Below are 17,985 nucleotides of genomic sequence, written 5' to 3'. Positions count from 1 at the left end.
TATGAATCTGAAACGTGAGGAGAAAATGCGATGGACGAATGAAGGTTAATGTGGAACGACATTTTAGAAATAGTAGAAGATTACGAGTTAGATAGGTGTATGAAAGAGAGTAGGAGTGTTAGTGTTAGGACTGAAGTAGCTGAGGTTGTTCCTGAGTTTAAAAGCTATAGGGAGGCAGTTTTGGAAGGGCTGAGGGGAATGGCAGAGTGAGTGGTAGATAGGAGCGTTAGGGCAAGTAACGTGAGTGTAGTTAGCCCTAAAAGAGATAGGAGTGCGAGTGTTAGAAGAGTAGGGTCAGTTAGTTGTGAGCGAGAGCAGCAGTGTTATAGATGTGGTAAGCCAGGACACAGGAAGAATGAATGTTGGTGGGGGGTTAGGAGCGTGCTTCGGGTGTAGGCAAATGGGGCATTTAGTGAGCGAGTGCAGGAAAGATAGGGATATTAAATGTTATAGGCGTGGACAGGCAGGCCACATAGCTAGTTGATGTAGGGGTACCCTTATGAACATAGTTTGCGGCAACTGCGGGAAGAACGGGCATTATGCTAGGATGTGTAAAGAACAGCATGCGAAATGTGTTGAATGTGGAATGGAAGGTCACGTGTCGAGTATGTGTAGGCGAAAGAGGATGAGTCAGGCTGGGAATTGGAAACTAGGTGAAAAGGGGATTCAGTTGGGTGGGTCCTCTGGTATGTGGGCAGTAAGAGTGATGTATGTGCGTGAAGGATTGTTACCTGAAAAGGGGTTTGGGGATAGAGCTCATGAATGTATGAGTGTAAAAGTGATATGCTAAGGGGTGTGTTTGGTTGCTTTGATTGATACTGGGTGCAGTGTCAATGTTCTTTTTAAGAATGGATGTGACAAGTTGCGGAGTGAGTGTGAAATTGGGGAGTGTAAAGGGGAGGTACGAGGAATAGGAAATTTAGGTATGCCTGTGGTGGGAGTGGTGCGTGAAAATGTAGAAATCGGAGGGGTAGTGTTGGATGAAAGTGACTTTTATGTGATCGAGGGAGTGAGTGATAAGTATGATATGTTGTTAGGGTATGGGTTTTTGAGGAAGTGTGGGATGGTGGTCCGTCCAAGCGCAAATATGATTGAGTTGCATATGAATGGGAACGTACGTGGAGAGTTGTACTTAGGTATGAATGGGTAGGTAACCAGTAAAATACGGAAGGGGGTGCCGTTAATTCCGAAAGAGAGTGTAAAGGTGCCGCGAGAAGTCGGAGAAGTTGTTAGTGTGAAATTTGCGTTGCTGGATAGTCTTGGGATTGTCTAAGGTGACAAGTGTGCATATGTGGTTGAAGGTGTGGATGTGAACAAGTTGGTAAAAGCAAGCGTGCATGTATACGAAGGGATTTTGGATAAGGAGAATCTGCAGGTTTTTGTAGCCTCATTGCCAAGTGTTAGGAAAAAGCGAGTGTGGGGTATTATGAACGAGGAATGGGTTTTAGATGGACTGCACGCCCTTCTCATCGTCGGTCTCCGTTACCGAAGCAGGAGGAGGGAGACACGCAAGAGTTTTGTCTTCCTTTTTCAAAAGTCGTTGAACTCTTTCGTAGTTTCAACAATTTGGAGTAGGACTTAGGCTTGGTCGTCTTACACTCCTTTCTGCTTGGAAGCCTTGCTGGGAGCTACACAGGATCCCAAGCCTTCGTTTCAACTTCCCATGTCCTGTCGGTCTTGCATAAGGTTAATGCCTCTATTTCAGATCGGGACGGTTCGCTTCGCGTCCCGATCTGAAATAGAGGCATTAACCTTATGCAAGACCGACTGGACATGCCCCTACGAGGGAAGTTGAAACGAAGGCTTGGGATCCTGTGTAGCTCCCAGCAAGGCTTCCAAGCAGAAAGGAGTGTAAGACGACCAAGCCTAAGTCCTACTCCAAATTGTTGAAACTACGAAAGAGTTCAACGACTTTTGAAAAAGGAAGACAAAACTCTTGCGTGTCTCCCTCCTCCTGCTTCGGTAACGGAGACCGACGATGAGAAGGGCGTGCAGTCCATCTAAAACTCCTTCCTCGTTCATAATAACAGAAGAACCAGCAGCCAAACAGCCCGAAACACCAACTAACCTGTGTAGGCTGGACCCAAGCGGCGACTCCTGGGATGAACCAACCACAACACCAGGAACATCACCACGCTCCACCAACAGATGACTCCTTAACATGGCCGCGAATGGGCACGGCCATGGCAGACGAACGAATGTGAGCTGGGGAGAAATCTCAAACACTCGAGAACGAATGAAAATCCCTCGGAGTCGAACTCCTGGAAGAACCAAGGAGAGGGGCAGGCAAAGACTCCTGCCACACCAACTCCGCGCTCACAACCTTCGACCTCTTGACAGGAGCCTTGAGATCCTTACGGCGACGGATAGGCCCTGGAGAAGAAGAAGTGGGAGCGCCTGCAACATATGCACGGACAGGGGAGGTTGCAACATGCTCGTAACTCGATGCAGAGGGCGAAGCAGCCACTGCAGATTGCACATGAGAAGATACAATAACACTCTCCGAAACACCAACGCTCTCAGGAACACTGCCGTGTTGTCTTCACTTGCAGGCGAAGAATGGGCACAGTCCTTAGCCTTCCAACGCCTGATACGCTGACGCGGCAGAGATGGGGGAGAAGGAGAGGAAGACAGCACTGGCTTCTACACAACCTCTTTGCAGGATGCGGGGGTAGGGGGGGTTGATGCAACACGCTTGCTTTTAGTCCTTCCAGCTGACATAGCAGCTAACTCAACTTCTAAAACAAAGTACAATCTCTTAAGAACCGCCTGGCATAAAGCCACAGACGGATCAGCAAGAGAAGGCTCCAACGACATGGGAGGGAGATGCAGCGAACTGGATGGCAGATATGACGTCACGGCAGTGGACGATGACGACACAGATGAGTGAGGCTGTGCAGTGGAGGCGACCGAGACTGACGTCGTCGATGGAAGTGACGTCATAAGCGGCAATGACGTCACGGTTTCCCCTCGATCTGAATGGGAAGCAGACGCCACTGGCGGAGGGATACAAAATGGCTGACCCCATGATGTCACTAGCGGGGCTGACGCCACAGCTTCCCTCCGACTCGAAGAAGCGGCAACTGTCACTGGCGGAGCAATACAATATGGCTGAACTCGGCTACCCACGAAGACAAGGGCAGGAGGGCGGAGTAGCGAACATCCAAGAAGTGAGACAGCAAACCCTCCAAGGATGGAGAACCCCGTAGCCCCGTGGTCTTCCAAAGTGCCGCCATCTTGGATGCCTCTGACTCTGTAAAAAAAAAAGAAGACAATTATAAAAAAAAACTCCTCCCTCGGGAATCAAAATACCTCCTGAAGAAGGAGGGGCGACATACAAAAATCAGCCTGAGGACCTCCCGAAACTTCCAACAACGAATCGATGGAAGAAATGGAGGGACAAGGCACTACAGTGGTCCCCCCATATTCGCGGGGGATGCGTACCAGACCCCCCCGTGAATAGTTAGAACCCGCGAATGTTTGGAACCCCTATAAAAATGCTAAAAACAGCCTATTTTGTTAGTTAAAACTCAAGAAAAACCCACTAAAAATTTTCATACATGGTTTTTTTTTATAGTTTTATCACAAAAAGGGCATTTTATGATGAAATTCATTAAAAAAAACAGGAATTTGTGGATATTTACCATAGAAAAATACCGCGAATGTGCGAATTTTCCGCAAATAATGCAGGGAAACGTTCCCGAGAGAAATCCGTGAATGTGTGAGTCCGCGACTGTGGAGAACGCGAATACGGGGGGTCCACTGTACTCTACTATGGGGTATGATTGAATCAGGAGACGAAGCATTGGGAAGGAAGAAATCCTATGATGCTCCCTCTTGCTATAAAACAACTTCACTGCTCTTAGGCTACGCACGGCATTCCGTACAAGGCTTCGTTAATGTATAAACATAGAGCAACACCCACTGCAAGTGATGTTGGGGGGGGGGGTGGGGGGGGGGCGCAGCCAAAGCCAATAAACTAGAACGCGGAGAACCTGGAGTTCCGGGGCAAACACGATGACAAGGCCGAGAAGAAGCAGAAGAGGCCATAATAGCAGCACATACACACACACACACTAAACACAATCGAAACGGGCAATGAACCGGGTAAAGGCTGAGAGAGGTCAATGTTATGACTTCTCGCCCAGGCGATTAAGAAAAGACTGACGCGGTGGCGTAGGTGCATGGTCCTTGACCATTCTTCTCCCGACATACGCACGCGTTGCCAGATGTCACAAGATTCCTTGCTTTCATGTGCTTTTTAACCGGATCCAGCTAGGCGCTAGAAATTACCCTATTGTTAAGACCTCAGGTGTGTAGCTATGAAAAATACAAATTGTCTTAGAAAATTTGTCATTTTACCTAGATTGACTGGTTTCTTTTGTGTCATTTTCTGATAATTGTATAAGGTTTGATTATGTATATTACCAATATTTTTTTTATTTTAGCCACTTTGAATTTCTCTTTCAGTTGAAGAAGCTGTTCAAGTTTTACAGCATCGAGGTGAATCAGACACATGGGGAACCACTCCAGAACTTTTGATATCAGACACTTCAGACCATTATCGAACATTTGGTATGCTAGAAAAATTGCTGCTTAATCCTGTAAAGTTATCTGAGGAATGGACATTTCAGTTGGAGCCAGCAGTTCAAAAAATGGTTATTCAAAAGTAAGTTACCCTGCATGTTATTAACTTAAAAGTATTTTAATCTTACTAGGTGGTGAAAAACACAAGACAGACTTCCTAAGTGGTTTAACGACTTGATGGTGAATAACATAAGACAGACTTCCTAAATGGTTTAATGGCATTTATGTAAAAAAAAATATTTTCCCTAATTGTAAGTATTTTGATAGCATAGCCACTCCTCACCATCAAAGGAATTACTCTCATTGCTCCTGGAGGGCTCCATAAAATAGACCAACCAATTTCAAACAAATCTTTTTTAATTGGTCTCAGCCAGAAGCATATAGTATAGTGCACATTGACATTGGTAGAGCATATAGGACTTGAGACAAGAGGGGTCTTTTTCTGGTTTACAGCAACTGCCTAGGGTCATGCATTGGATGTTTTTAATTAGCTCCTGGGACCCGCACCAGTAAGCAAGGATTGGCACATGTTGGCACCAAAAATCCAGTTATTGTCGTCGCTAGACAAGTGCCATAAAACTGAATTGCCCATAACCAGGGACTGCCGGCACAAGTAGTATTCCATCCATCTTACAACCTACTCGACATTTGTACAATCATTCATTCTTGCAACCACTCATACTGGGGGATGCCTTAGAGTACACTGCTGTATGATAGTTGACCGGCGAGATATTCGGCAACATATCATATTGTCAGAGCTTTCTCATCACTCGGGCAGCATCAGATTGAGTTACCCTGCCATATCAGAAGCATCATACTATAATTAACTGTACAGCACTACATATAACTGAACGGTAAATTTCACCGTGGCCCCTAAGAGGAAGTATGAAGCCAAGAAAAGCTATTAGTGTCAACAACCCTTGAAAATAAAAGCAGCATTGAAATCTTCAACTCTTACGAAGTTGACAATTATCACAGAAACATGAACAGCCGATTGTTGAGATGGAAAAAATGCTCAGTGTTTGGCTGGAAGATTATCGACAAAAATAAAGTGAATGCGATGCTTTCATAAGTGCAAAGAAAAGCAAAAAGTTAGTTTGTTCCGACACGTTATACAAACCATTGGTCCTTTACATAAGGAATTACTATTCAGTGCCAGACCAGTCGTAAAATTTATTAACAAGGTAGTTCAGCAGTAACTGCTTGTCCGATAGTCGGGAATCCCGTCCGACTGGAGGTAAACATATCACTTTGCTTTCGACCGCCGTCGGGTGAAGACGTGTGCTCGCCTCTCTGCCCGCATCTGTCTTGAGATTGTATCAAGCTGCTTACTTTTCTATCTGTTTCTTTAGAATACTAGTGTGAAAGTCATTGTAAGTACTCTGGTTAGTAATTTTGTTTATTTGTTCCGACACGGCATACAAACCTTCGGTCCTTTTACAATAGGAAGGTACTAGCGGCAGCTGGATAGGTCGTAAGCTTTCGAACAAGGGGTTCGGTAGTTAACTGCTTGTCCGACAGGCGCGCGCGCGACTGGGAGGTAAACAAACCACTTTTGCTTTCGGCCTCACAGCGAGTGGACGTGTGTGTTCGACGCTCTCTGCCCGCTTCTCGTCGTTTGCTTTCCCTGAGTATATGGTTGTGTTTGTGTATGAATCATCATTGTAAGTACAATCATTTCCTCTTTATTCATCCAATTGTGGTTTATTTGATCAATCATGGAATCTCCACGCCTCGCTACCCCCCGGAGATTGTGCCCGGGTACCGAAGGGCGTAAATGCGGTAAGTTCCGCTCGTTCCCTGAAATTGATCCACATATTTTGTGCGCTCGGTGTCGGGGCCGCGAATGCACCCGAGCCGAGCCCTGTGAAGTGTGTATGTCTTGGTCGGAGGCGCAGTGGGGCTTGTACGAAGGTAGGAAGAAGCGAAGGCCTGCAAAGGAGTCGTCGGAAAGCTCTCCCGCGACTCCTTTGGTTACGGACACTTCGTCTTCTTTCCTGCCGCCCGCTCAGCTCCCACGTTTGGCGCCTTCCCCTTCGGGGGGGGTTTCTAGGTCCTTCTCCTCACCCGACCTGTCGAGTGTGGAGGAGGGCGCTAGATACCCCGATGTCGAGTTGTACTCTGGGTCCTCTATCCGTTCGTCTACATCGCACGAACGGGTAGAGGATCCTGCTAATCACCCGACCTTTGCTTCCTCAGGTGCTGTTGCCGCGAAGGACGACCTCGGACAGGTGTGGGCATCGTTGGGTCTGCAGGGCGTGCCGAGTGTCCAGGGGCTGCTCTACCATCTCGCTGGCTCTGTGGCGGTCACGCATGCTACGGTAACGACCACCACCACGACCCTTTCAACTCCTGGCTATGCTTCACCTCCTCACCTGGTGTACACCCCGCACGCGGTCTCTGTCACACCAACTACATCGGTGCAGGGGCCAGTCGCCGTACCACGGGGGAGTGTGATGCTGCCGCCTGGGTTTGCCGTGCTGCCTCGACCGGACTTCGTGTGCCCGAAGAGCTCGCCCCTGACCGCCTCCCACCAGTACCTAGGATGTCTGTGCCGCTGGTCCGTCCACCTGGGCCGCCTGTACAGCCTGCCGTACCTGCCGTACCTGTCCAGCCTGCCGTACCTGCCGTACCTGTCCAGCCGCTGTTCACGGACGTGATGTTGCCGACCACTGCTGCCGTTCCTGTATCTGTTCCTGCCGTCTCCACTGCTGTTCCTGTGATGCCTGCACCTGCTGACGTTGTTCCTGTTCGTGGCGCCGCTGCTCCCGATGCCGATCTGTTCGGACAGGTGCGTCCGGGCCCTGTTGCTTCGGCAACAGCAGCCCCGGCTCCGCCCTGGATGACAGATCTGACATCGGTCCTGAGGAGGCTGACGAAGAAGAAGAAGAAGAGGAGGAAGGTGTCGTCGTCGTCTTCATCGTCTTCTTCGTCGTCGTCGTTGTCTGCCGCCTCTTCCCCTTCTTCTTCTAAGGCTCCCCCGCCTAAGAAGAAGAAGGTCGCCTCCCCCCCCCCTAAGAAGTCTCCTTCGGGAGCTTCTAAGGGCCCGTCTCGCTCCGGTGAGACGGGGGTTCTTCTGCTGGTCACCCTGCTCTTTCGGGGGCAGGACCCGTCTCTTCTTCCGCAAGGAAGAAGACTACGGGGACCAGAGGAGTGCCGGCTAACACCGGCACTTCCTCGCCTGCTGTTAGTGGTTCAGCCACGGCAGCAGGATCCGTCTCGGCCTCTCGTTCGCGAGCAGTACCGAGTGTACGGTCGCCTACCAGCGACCGTGCAGCTAGGAACCAGACCTCTGAGCCAGCTCAGCGTCAGGTTCACGGCACGGAGCGGAAGACTGGTGACAGCCGCTCACGCGACTCTCACCAGACCAGCTCTCGCTCTCGCGGCGAGCAGCTGGCTACCCGGGCGGACGTGACGGTCCACGACCGGCCACGGGCTGAGGCTGGGAAGAGGTCCCCCCGTTCGCCGGCACCAGCCACGGCTGGTACCAGCGACGTGACGCGCCGTGAGGATACGCACCGGTCTCACCGTGACAGTGGAGCTTGCCGGTCGCCTGACCGTCTCTCTCACAGAGAGCGATCGGGTACGGCGACCAGCACCAGCTCTTCTGACACACGAGACCGGGGCCGCTGTTCTCAGTCCAGCCGTTCTCCACAGCGAGACGGCTCGACTAGGCCTGCAGCTCGATCGCCACCGCGGGTTGACGATCGCCTGCAGTCTTCCAAGCCCACTGGTTCTGCCAGCAAGCGAGGAGGGAGCGTTAGGTCTGCCTCTCCCATACCTTCAACCTCCTCGGGTTACACCGGGAGGGGCGAGGTATTGAGGAGTGATCGTGAGGGGTGCGCCCCTCAGGATCCCACCACGACGTCCTACGTACCAGGCACGGTTCTCGGACCGGCCAGGTCGTATGCACAAGTGGCTGGAGGGGACCGAGAGGGGTCTTGTCGCTGTTCCCACCCCCCCTCGAGGGGGGAGGGTCTCGGGAGCTGCTCCTGTTCGAGGGACTGGATGGTCCTACTCCGCAGGATGCAGTCACTCCTGAGATTCAGAGGAACTTTGCCGAGGTAATTGCGCTGATTCGTCAGCACAACGACCTCGCGGAAGGATCGCCGCTCCCACCATCCGAGCCCACGTCCCGGCTCGAGTCGTTCTGGGGCCCGAAGAGGGAACCCAGACCGACGGTGGGTTTGCCGCGTTCTGAGCTTGCCGACTCAGTGCTGGACCAGGTAGAATATCTTGTCTCCGGGCAAGACGGTTCTCTCAAGTTGGCAGGTCGAGCAAGCTGCTTCCACCTCCTCTGCTGCGACAGCGGCGTTTTTACGTGCCATCTGAGGACCCGATGCCACCCAAACAGGTGAACCCGGAGTTAGCCAGGCTGACTCCGGGTGTGTCTCTGCAGCAGCTCCTGTCCGAGAACCTATGGTTCTCGCAGCAAGAGGCACTCGGCCTGGAATCCACTGCCATGGCAGCTTTCCAGGCCGTCTCCTGGTTAGATCTGTGGTCCCTCACAGTATCTAAGGTCGCAGCCAACTCCGGGGGAATTTCTCCCGAAGATGACTCGGCCTTTAGGAGACTTTGCCAGTCTGGGGGAAGAGCCATCTCCTCCTTGCCCACCAGACGGTGAACCTGTGGGCCAACCTGGTTCTCCGACGTAGGGACGCTGTCCTTACTCGAGTTTCCAGGGCGGCTGGGCGTGAAGCGGCAATTGGGACTCCGCAACGGACCTTTACGGAGTTCCACGTCTCTCTTCCCAGGAGAGATGGTGGACGCTGCGGTGGTCAGACGGCGCACTGACGACAGTGACCGTCTGGTTCACCAGGCAGTCTCGAAGGCTTCTGGGCAGCCTCGGACTGCGGCCAAGCCAAAGAGCTCGGCTAGCGCTTCCCAACTGGTGGCTAAGACGGTAGTCGCGTCGAAGCCCCGGGGAAAGACTCTGTCTTCTTCGACTTCTACAAAGGGGAGCCGTAACCAGCCCTCCTCCCAGCCCTCCTTCTCCCGAGGAGGCTCTGGGAAGAAGTCGAAGAAAGGGGGGAAACGCTAGGGACGGCGTTCCCCCTCACCTGCTGCCGGAAGTGGGGGGGTGCCTGGCCAGCCATTGGGCAACTTGGCAGCGCTACGGCGCCGAGACCTGGATTGTAGATGTCCTTCGGGAGGGATATCTATTACCCTTCGAATCTCGGCCACCCCTCACCTCCAACCTGGTCCAACAGCAGTCGTACGTTCCAGGGTCATCGAAGGACGTAGCATTGAGACAGGAGATCAAGACCATGCTGAGCAAGAGAGCTGTAGAAATCGTCACGGATCAGTCACCGGGCTTTTACAGTCGACTCTTCCTGGTGGAAAAGTCTACGGAGGCTGGCGCCCGGTGATAGATCTCTCTCCCCTGAACCGGTTTGTTCGCCAGACCCGGTTCACGATGGAGACGGCACGTTCCGTGCTCGACTCCATCAGGGAGAACGATTTCATGCTTTCAGTGGACTTGAAGGATGCGTATTTCCAAATACCCATTCATCAGTCCTCCAGAAAGTACCTCCGCTTCATCCTCGACGGGACGGTGTACCAGTTCAGGGCACTTTGTTTCGGTCTCTCAACCGCCCCACAGGTGTTCACGCGAGTGTTCACTCTGGTGTCTGCTTGGGCCCATTCGCACGGGATACGTCTGATGAGGTATCTCGACGATTGGTTAGTCCTGGCGAGCTCCCGCTCGCAGTTGCTACAGGACAGGGATCGACTGCTCGAGTTCTGTCGCGATCTGGGGATCGTTGTGAACTTCGAGAAGTCCGATCTCGAGCCCAAGCAGAGGATGAAGTACCTGGGTATGCTGATCGACACGGTAGCAGGGCGAGTCTTCCCCGCAGACTCGCGGATCAGCAGATTCAGGGAGGCAGCCAACCAGTTCCTGTCTCGGCAGGAACAGGTAGCTCAGCGATGGCAAGTCGTGATCGGACACCTGTCGTCACTCGAGAAGTTAGTCCCTCACGGGCGTCTTCACCTGCGGTCTCTTCAGTGGAGACTAAAGGAGAGTTGGTCACAGGCGACGGATCCCCCAAGCTTTCCAGTGTCACTGACACCGGAGGTGAGGCAGGACCTAGCCTGGTGGCTGGACGACAGGAAACCTCTTAAGAGGAGTGCCTCTGCGCACTCCCCCCCCGGACATGCAGCTGTTCTCAGACGCATCGACCGAGGGATGGGGCGCACACCTGGAGGAGTTGCTGACTTCAGGAGTGTGGGACGAGAACGACAAGCACCTTCACATCAATGTACTGGAACTCAAGGCGGCATTTCTCGCTCTCCAAGAGTTCCAGGGACCGCTTGATGGGACACTCAGTGGTGTTGATGTGCGACAACACCACGGTAGTGGCCTACGTCAACAAACAGGGGGGCCTAGTGTCTCTCCCGTTGTACCAGTTGACTCGGCAGGTGCACGAGTGGGCCGAGGCACACTCAATAGAGCTGTCGGCACGCTACATTCCAGGGAAGAGGAATGTAGTAGCAGACACGCTCAGCCGTCGGGATCAGGTGATAGACCGAGTGGTCTCTACACCAGGACGTGGCGGAAAGGCTCTTCGACCTGTGGGGGCGACCAGTCGTGGATCTGTTCGCCACCCGGCACGACAGAAAGCTTCAGGTTTTCTTCTCAGCCGTGCCGGACCCATGGGCAGCTGCAGAGGACGCTCTTCAACACCCGTGGGACAACCTCTTCGTCTATGCCTTTCCCCCGTGTTCAGCCTGATTCGCAAGGTGATCAGTCGAGCACTGGTCACCCCGAATCTCAGGATGATCCTGGTGGCTCCCAAATGGCCACAGGCCATTTGGTATCCGGACCTGCTGGCTCTTCTCGCAGGAGAACCGAGAGAGATTCCCCCTTGGCACAACCTTCTCGCCCAGCCACACGTCGAGCGGTACCACCGAGCAGTCCAGTCCCTACGACTTCACGGCTGGCTGTTATCCACCATCTCTTGCGAACGAGAGGCTTTTCTCGTAGCGCAGCAACAGAGATGGCTGGAAACGTCCGTCAGTCCTCTGCAGCTGTGTACCAGGGGAAGTGGGCCGTCTTCTGTGGTTGGTGTTGTAGACTTGGGGTCTATCCTCTCTGAGCCACTCTTCAGCAGGTAGCGGATTTCCTCGTGTTTCTTCGCCGAGAGAAGCACCTCTCAGTCCCCACAGTCAAAGGATACAGAGCCGCCCTGGCTCTCGTCCTGAAACTGAGGGGATTGGACATCTCGAACTCGTTCGAGATCTCCTTGCTTATGAGGAGCTTCGAAAGGTCTTGCCCACCCAGGGAACTCAGGCCCCCTGCGTGGGATGTGACTCTCGTCCTTAGGAGTTTGACTCGAACGCCGTTCGAGCCACTCCGAGAGTCGTGAGACAGGGATCTGACCCTCAAGACCCTCTTCTTGCTGGCCCTGGCATCGGCGAAGAGAGTAGGGGAACTTCATGGTCTTTCCTATGATGTACGACACTCCAGGGGATGGGGATCTGTGACGCTCGATTTCGTCCCGAACTTCGTTGCGAAGACTCAGAAACCGTCGGTCCCTGACGACAGGTTCGAGTCCTTCACGATTCCCTCCCTAATGGACTTCACCGATAATGATGCGGATGAGATGCTGCTTTGTCCTGTGAGGGCGCTACGGCGCTATCTGAAGAAAACTCGACACCTCAGGCCTGAGTGTCGACGCCTCTTCGTTAGCACCGGGGTAACCAAGAAAGAAGTATCCAAGAACACTCTTTCATTCTGGCTACGTGAGGTCATCAGGAGGGCGTATGAGGCTGATGGTAGTGACGACATCCGTACGTCCCGTCCGAGAGGTCACGAAGTCAGAAGTATTGGCCCCTCGTTGGCGTTTCGTAAGAACTTCTCCGTGGCGCAGGTCCTGAAGGCAGGGGTCTGGTCTAACCAGACTACCTTTACGTCCTTCTACCTTCGATATTGCCCACAGGTCCTTGGATACCTTTTCCTTGGGACCCGTGGTGGCTGCTCAACAAGTTGTGTAGCTAACCCAGACCCTCGCAGGCTGAAACAGCATCGAGTCCTGTGTGACTGTGTGGATGGATGTGTGAGTGAGTGAGTGACTGGCTCCCTCTTCCCATCTTTTCCTCCTCCTCTACCTGTGGGCAAAGCCACGGTCGTCACTACGCTGGATGAGGACGAGATGCAGGTGAGCTATATGACAGAGCCCCATCCTATCCCTTTCACTAGGGATAGGAGCAGAATATCCACCACTTCCTCCTACAAGGGGGGGGAAGTGGATGCCTACAAGAGACAAACCCATGACTTTATATTTGCTCCTGTACAGGAACAAGTTCTTACATTGCTGGTACGAAGAGATACGCTTGCCTCTCTCTTAGTACTCGGTCCAGAGGTCTGACCATTGATCCTGCGGTGCACACCCCGATCAATCGGACAGAGGCTTGGATCCCTCCCTCGCTCTTACGACCAGGGAGGCTTCCAAGGTTGGGTGAACACCAGTCTGTTCACAAAAGACTCAGATTCCTCCCACCAAGAAGTGAGTCTTCCTATTGTAAAAGGACCGAAGGTTTGTATGCCGTGTCGGAACAAATGACAATTTGTCCAAAATTGCATTTTTCCTAACTATACAAACCTGAGGTCCTTTTACACATAGTCCCACCTCATGCCACCCCTCACTCTGCAGTTTTTGCTTGGGCCAAAAGCAAAAGTGATTTGTTTACCTCCCAGTCGCGCGCGCGCGCCTGTCGGACAAGCAGTTAACTACCGAACCCCTTGTTCGAAAGCTTACGACCTATCCAGCTGCCGCTAGTACCTTCCTATTGTAAAAGGACCTCAGGTTTGTATAGTTAGGAAAAATGCAATTTTGGACAAATTGTCATATTATTGTGGTATTGCATCGCTGAACAACATGCAGTCCCACGAAGCATAGACGCCGCCCTTGCCCCCATCCAACCGGAGAGTGTGCCCTGGAGTGAGAGGCATAAGTGGGGGGCTTATAGGTCCAGCGATGCTGTGGACCCTCATCCTTTATGTACTAGGTGCCAAGGGCATGAATGCTCTTGGTCCATTACTTTTGATGTTTGTCTCCTGGTTGGAGGAGCAGTGGGAGTTGTACAAAAAGAGGAGGAAGCCACGTATAGCCGCCAAGGTGTCGTCGGAAAGCTCTCCCTCGACACCTCTGGTGACCGACACGTTGTCTTCTTTTCTCCCTCCTCATGAACTCCCGCCTATGGCTCTCTCCCCTTCGGTGGATGTGTCCCGCTCCACCTCTTTGCTTGATTTGTCAAGTGCAGAGGAAGGAGAGCGACACCCTGACCTAGAGTTGTACTTGGGGTCTTCTGTTCGCTCAGGGTGGGATCATTCCCCCTCTGAGCTAATAGGAACCCCCCCCTTAACCCGACTGTCGTCGTCTTCTTTGTCTTCATCTTTGTCGTTGTCTTTTGCCGCCTCTTCCCCTTTGACTTTCAAGGCCCCCCAGCCGAGGAAGAAGAAGGTGGCCTCGCCTCCCCTTAAGAAGTCTCGCTTAGAGACTTCTAAGGGTCTGTCCAGGAATGGGGCCCGTCTCTCCTTCCTCAGGTCAGAAGAAGACGGGGACCTTGGAGGTACCAGCTACCGCTGGTACCTCTGCTCCTGGCTCCAGAGGTTCCACCTCCGGACCGGGAACCATCTCGGCTGCTCGCGAGCGAGCGTCACCGAGTGTACAGTCACATAACGGTGATCGTACAGCCAGGAACCAGACGACTGAGCATGCTCCCGTCAGGATCCAGGCACGGAGCAGAAGGTTGGTAAGAGTCGCTTAGGTGACTCGCCAGGCTGGCAAACGCTCTCACACCAATCGCCCGGTTCCCAGGGTTGACATGCCGGTCCCCCAGACCATCCATGTGTTGAGGTTGGGAAGAGGTCCCCCTGGTCACCAGGACCAGCCTCGGCTGCTTCTGGTACCATGGCGCATCGGGAGGACGGTGCTTGCTCTCACTGCATTAGCGGACGTTACCAGTCACCTGACCGTTGCTCCCACCGGGACCGGACAGCTTGCACGACTGGTAGCAGCAGCTCCCCTGACGCATGAGACCGACCTACCATCCTCAGTCCAGCACTTCTCCGCATGGAGACCGCTGGTCTAGACCTGCAGCTCGATCACCACCGCAGTTTGGCAGTTGCCTGCAGTCCTCCCAGCCTGCCAGTTCTGCTGGTAGCCAGGGCAGGAGCGTCAGGTCTTCCTCACCTGTCACTTCAACCTCCTCAGGCTACACTGGGAGGAGCAAGGCGAACAGGAGTGACCGTGAGGAGTGCGCTCCTTACGGTCCAGCCACAAGAGCCTACGAGCCTGGCTCAGTCCTTGGACCAAGCAGATCGTATGCGCAAATGGTTGGAGGAAACCACGAGGGGTCTGGCGAGGTTCCTCCTCCTGAAGGAAGATTGTCTCGGGAGGTGATCGGCCTGGATGGATCTGACGGTCCATCGCCTCCCGAAGCGATCACCCCCGAGATACAGAGGTCCTTTGCAGAGGTCATTGCGCTGATTCGTCAACACAATGACCTCGGGGAAGGATCGGTGGTTGCTCCCTCTGACCCTTCATCGAGTTTGGAGTCATTCTGGGGTCCTAAGAAGGAACCCAGAGCGACGGCGGGACTACTCTGGTTTTCCAGGCAGTTACGACGACTTCTGGGCAGTCTCGTTCAACTGTGGCCAAGCCTCCTCTGCTCCTAAGATGTCAGCACCATCGAGGGTAGCGTGAGGTAAGACACAGCCTTCCTCTTTCACTTCGAGAAGGAAAGGGGCTAAGCATCAGGGAAAGAGAGGAAAATGCTAGGGACGGCGTTCCCCCTCACCTGCTGCCGGAAGTGGGAGGGGTGCCTGGCGAACCATTGGGCAACTTGGCAGCGCTACGGAGCCGAGACCTGGGTAGTGGATGTCCTTCGGGAGGGATACCCTTCACCTCACACCCAGCCCACCTTCAGACGTACGTCCCCGGTTCTGCCAGGGACGCAGCACTGAAACAAGAAGTCAAGACCATACTGAACAAAGGAGCTGTGGAGATCGTGTGAGATCAGTCTCCGGGTTTCTACAGCCGACTTTTCCTGGTGGAGAAGTCTATGAGGGGCTGGAGACCGGTGATAGATCTCTCTCCCTTGAACCGTTTCATTCACCAGACTTGGTTCACAATGGAAACAGCATGCTCAGTGCTCAATTCCATCAGGGAGAACGATTTCCTGCCTTTGGTGGACTTGAAGGATGCGTTTTCATACATTCAACTTACCTGTCAGATATATACATAGCTATCGACTCCGTCGTCCCCGACAGAAATTCAAATTTCGCGGCACTCGCTACAGGTAGGTCAGGTGATCTACCGCCCTGCTCTGGGTGGCAGGACTAGGAACCATTCCCGTTTTCTAATCAGATTCTCTCTGTCGCCGGTGGTATCAACATTGTTGTTACTTCCTCCTGACTAGAATTCTTTTTTCACAACGCTTTTGATCATCTTTCGACTGATTTTTGGTGACGTACTTGGATCGTTGTTTGGCATTCGCTATCGTGGACTGTTTTTTGGACTTGGCTTTGGATTTTCGTGAATATGTTGGATTCCAGTGTTAGTTTCAGAGTGTGTGTGAATGAGGGCTGTAAGGTGAGGATTCCGAAAGCTTCGGTAGATCCTCACACTGCATGCAGTGGTTGTAGAATGGTTGAATGCTCATTTGAGAATACGCGTAATGAGTGTGAGAAACTGAGTGCGCAAGAATGGAAGAATCTAACTTCTTACTTGAAGAATTTACAGAAAGATAGAGAGAGGAAGGCGGCTTACAAAAGCCAAAAAATGTCTAAATCTCGTGAACTTTTATCTAGTTCAGTAGCTTCTTCTTCTGATAATTATGCCCATTCTATTTCAGCCCGTTCACAAGTTGTTAACCCCTCTGATTCTGCCTCAGAAATGGCGGAACTCAGAGCTTCCCTTCAGAAAATGCAAGAAAAAATGGCAGCATTGGAAGGTAAGAGAAGTGAATGTGGTTTTTCAAGTGATTTTAGTGTCCCCAGTGTAGTGGAGGGGGCGTCTGGTCGTCTCTGCGACACTCCCAGGTCTAGACCTCTTCCAAGCTCCCTGGCCCAGAGGAGAAGGAAAGTCGAAAGCCGTACGGGGGTCATGGAGAATCCCCAACGATCAGGCGTCCCTTCGGCAGAATCTATTACATCTCAGACTGCCAGGGACAGCTATAGGAAAAGCGTCCTACGAGAGTGCTTTTCGTCATCTAGTTCGCCTTCTCCGAGAAGAGGATGGAAGGAGTCTAAGCTTTCACGTCCGCTGAAACGGAATTGGAAAGAACCTGAGCTCAATTCTAGCCCCGAGCGCTTCTCTGAAGAAGATGCGCCTTCGGTAATAAAGAAGGCTAGGAAGCAGTTGGATCCTTGGACTGAAAGAGATCCTCGAGCGCCTTCCAGATCTTCCTCTCCTGATTCGAATGAGCCTTCGACCAAGAGAATTTTGATGAATGTACAGGAGCAATTAGCGTCTTTGGTAGGAGTACTTTCAAAAGAGCCTACTCGTAAGAAGGATGATAGGCTTCCGATTAAGAGATCTAAATACCGATCTCCTGTCAGGCGCAACGAACCTTCCAGGGGAGGTGTCGCACAGGCGACCATCTCTGGGGGAAGCGGTGCGTTAGGCAGGAGAGAAGTGGAAAAGGAAGTAACTCCTGCCAAGCGTCTGGTGCCAACTAGGAGCCAGGCGCCAAGTAGGCGCAAAGAGCCTGAGTTTCCTGTAGACTGTTCAAGAACTGGAACTTCATCCAAGCAACAAGATCCAAATGGAGAAGAGGGATCTCCTGATAGGAGTAAAGCGCCTGCTAGGTGCAATATACTTGTCAAACGGAATGCGCCTTCCATGTGTGATACTCCTACCAAAGAGATGCGCCTGCCAGGTGACAGGAGTACTCTGATCTCGATACTCCTCCCAGGCGCCAGGAGTGTTCTGAACTTAATACTCCTACCAGGCGCCAGGAGTATTCGGAGCACGATGCGCCTACCAGACGCCAGGAGTATTCGGAACTTAATACTCCTACCAGGCGCCAGGAGTATTCGGAGCGCGATGCGCCTGCCAAACGCCAGGAGTATTCAAATCGTGTTGCTCCTGCCAGGCGCCAGGAGTATTCCAAACACGATACTCCTACCAGGCACCAGGAGTATTCTCAGCGAGATACTCCTGCTAAACGCCAGGCGCATTCTCCTCATGAAGAGCTTGATATCCGACAGGAGTCTACAAGGAGTAAAACGGTTGTTCATGACTCGCCTAATGATAGACGTAGAGAGAGAGTTACTCTTAGTCCCTCTCCTAATAGAAGTGCTTCTTCTTCGGAAAGGAAGAGATCAAAGGAGGAGACAGATGAGAGAAGAGAGCCTTCTCCTTCCGAGCCTATTTTAGAAGACGTCTCGGA

The 17,985-nt window shown here is 52.5% G+C and overlaps 1 protein-coding gene across 1 annotated transcript in view; it reads left to right on the top strand.

The window, feature by feature from the left end:
* Positions 1–4,460: 4,460 nt before the first annotated feature.
* LOC135208173 (acidic fibroblast growth factor intracellular-binding protein-like) overlaps positions 4,461–17,985 on the top strand; it is a gene marked incomplete at its 5' end in the record, with an annotated part of 445,705 nt that continues 432,180 nt past the window's right edge. The window contains 1 exon segment of the mRNA XM_064240310.1: positions 4,461–4,669. Coding sequence (XP_064096380.1) covers positions 4,461–4,669 — 209 coding nt within the window.

Source organism: Macrobrachium nipponense, chromosome 35, assembly GCF_015104395.2.
Source record: "Macrobrachium nipponense isolate FS-2020 chromosome 35, ASM1510439v2, whole genome shotgun sequence".
Classification (NCBI taxonomy): Eukaryota; Metazoa; Arthropoda; class Malacostraca; order Decapoda; family Palaemonidae; genus Macrobrachium; species Macrobrachium nipponense.
The sequence above is the reverse complement of the archived record's forward strand: the minus strand, read 5'-3'. Positions and strand labels throughout refer to the sequence as shown.